This window comes from Drosophila takahashii, chromosome 3R (assembly GCF_030179915.1).
Source record: "Drosophila takahashii strain IR98-3 E-12201 chromosome 3R, DtakHiC1v2, whole genome shotgun sequence".
In the NCBI taxonomy this organism is placed as follows: Eukaryota; Metazoa; Arthropoda; class Insecta; order Diptera; family Drosophilidae; genus Drosophila; species Drosophila takahashii.
Genome location: NC_091681.1, coordinates 28,347,977 through 28,350,674, shown reverse-complemented (window position 1 = coordinate 28,350,674; position 2,698 = coordinate 28,347,977). Strand labels below are relative to the sequence as shown.

Genomic DNA, 2,698 nt, shown 5'->3' with positions numbered 1-2,698 from the left:
CTATTCGATTCGCTTTTGCTCTGCTATTCTACACACAGGGTTGCATCGCGCGCGCAAGCAGTGTTGTAGGTGGCGAACAGATTTTGGCGCGCGGTTCAAAAATGTTTTATCGATAACATTGGATTTAAATTTTTCATTATAAATTAAAGAGGATTATTATATATTACCATCTTTTGAATACAATAATGTAAATAAATGATTATTTAATTAAGATTGATAAGGTTTATCATCCATTCAACAATTATAAGATAACATATAATGTAAGAACACATTATATTTTGACAATTTTTAATAAATTGACAAATAAATACACAAAATAAAATGGCAATCTCATTAAGCCCAACCAAAAAGCTAAAATAAATGCAGTTGTAATTGCATTTTTGCTCTTTACAGGCAGTTGTGAAGTCTTTATTGCTACAAGTGTACAAAAAACGCCTAGAAACATTTACATATCCTCCACGCTGTACTTGTAGGCCTCGTCCTGCACCGCCCGCCGTTCGTTCTGCTTGTCGAACCATCGCTGCTCGTAGCCGTTGGACCGGTCAACACCATCCCATCGATATCCTGGCCGGATGCCAAAGCGGTTCTCCGGAAAGCTGCCCTCGTACTTGGGCATCACCGGCTTGTTGTCCAGCTGATCGCGTTTCTTGCGCTTTTGCCGCATGTACTCCAGCATCGGATCGTCGGCGTGCTCCTGCTCCCGAAGATGCCGGTCCAGATCCTCGTCGTTGGCGTAGCGAGCCACCGGCTTGGAGGCTTCATGCGCCATCTCCTCGAGTCGGGACTTTTGGTCCTCGATTTGCTTTAGGCCCTTGCCCCATCGGTCGTACAGCGCCTTCTTCTTCTGCTCGTGCTCCTCCTTGCGGCTCTGCTCGGCGGGATCCTCGTCGGCTGCCTCCCGCGCCCTGTGTCCCTTCCTGCGAGTGCTGCGCACTTGGACAGCTCCATCGCGTCCGGAGATGTCGCTGGACATTTTCTCAAATAGTTCGTGTTCTTGTCGCCGCCGCTCGTCGGTTTCCTTTTTGAGGGATTTTGCATCCTGCAGGCCTGCCTTCTTGCCATCCAGCGTCTTGCTCGATTTTGGCTTGTGCGTCGGCGGCGGCGAAGCTGATTTGCTTGGCGATGCCTTGGCCCAGCGGCTTTTTCTCTCCTCCCTGAAGCGATTTCGGGGAGCAGGGCTCTGTTCGCGACTCTTGCTGATGGATCTACGGTTTCTGGGCGGACTTTGGTCGGAGTCGCGACGTCGGCGTGGAGATTTGTCTCGTTTTCTGGGCGGAGATTGATCTTCCTCCTTTGGTCGTCTTGGAGGACTTTGATCGGAGTTCCTTCTCCTCCTTGGCGGCGATTGCTTATCATCTCTACGTCTTCTGGGTGGGCTTTGGTCGGAATCCCTTCGCTTGCGAACTGGAGATTGGTCCGAGTCTTTCCTACGTCTTCTAGGTGGGCTTTGATCGGAATCTCCTCTCCTTCTGGGCGAGGATGCATCCTTATCTCTACGTCTCCTGGGCGGACTCTGATCGGAGTTACTTCTGCGACGTCTGGGCGGAGATTGATCGGAATCTCTTCTCCTTCTAGTGGGTGATTGCTTCTCTTTTCGTTTTCTGGGAGGACTCTGATCGGAATCCCTGCGTTTTCTGCGTTGTGGCGATTGATCTGAATCTCTTGCCCTCCTGGGAGGACTCTGATCCGAGCTATCCGCCCTACGGCGTCTAGGAGATTGATTGATCCTCCTGTTGGGACTCTTTTCACGTTTCGGTGGCTTTCTGGACCTCGCTGGACTCAAATCCCTGGAGCTGCTGCGCTTCTCCTGCTTAATTCTGGGGGGTGAGAACTCGTCCTTGACCTTGACCACAGTGGCCTTGCGTCCCCACATTTCCTGCTCCTCATCCAAGGGCTCCTGTTTGATGCGAACGGCGGGCGCTGCTGGCGAGGATTCCCGGTGCTCCAACTCCTCCTCCTTGATCTCGTCCTTGACGGCTATGTTGCGCCACTTGCTGCGCACATTGGGATCCTCTTCGATGTACTCGCCCACAATTTGGGGCGCATCCTCGCCGCCCAGCAGCAGATCCTCGTCCATTTCGTGGTCATCCTTCTCGTAGGCATCGTCATCGATGATTTTCACTTTCGCTCCCTTCTTGTGCCGCTTCTCCTTCTTTTTCTTCTTCTTCTCCTTGTCGCCGGATAGGTACTTCTTGAGGTACTCCTTCTGGTCGATGATTTTGGCCTTTTGCATGGACATTTTCGGTTAATTAAAGCGGCAAATTGCCAATTACAAGAAATTGTTTACGTTTTTGGGGTGAGCGTGACCGTTTGTTGATTCTATGGAAATGCCGCATGGCCAGGTGCTGTTAGGTTGCCGTTAACAGCGTGGTGCTACTTTTTTTTTACAGTCTGGCAGCCCCACATATGTTAGTTCTTACATTTTTTAATTCGTTTTCTGGCTTAAAACAATCATTAACAAAGAAATTGTACAGTGTAAAACAATTTATTTTTCAATGATTTATTTAAATTCTTAAGGTCAGTTTCTTGTTAACTTGTTACTGTTTGGTATGCACGCAATTCAAATATGTTATCCTTGGCGCGCTAGAGATTTACTGTTAACCAAGTGTATTCGATTAATACTTTGTGCTAAGGAATTATTCAAAATATTTAAATTTTTAACTAATTATTTACATAATTCCTTGTAAGTTAAGTGATT

The 2,698-nt window shown here is 48.0% G+C and overlaps 1 protein-coding gene across 1 annotated transcript; it reads right to left on the bottom strand.

The window, feature by feature from the left end:
• Positions 1 to 384: 384 nt before the first annotated feature.
• Positions 385 to 2,327, bottom strand: LOC108058745 (BUD13 homolog). The gene has a single exon (XM_017143679.3). It carries the CDS (start codon positions 2,237 to 2,239, stop codon positions 446 to 448), a length of 1,794 nt encoding a protein of 597 aa, XP_016999168.2. The 5' UTR covers positions 2,240 to 2,327; the 3' UTR covers positions 385 to 445.
• Positions 2,328 to 2,698: the final 371 nt, after the last annotated feature.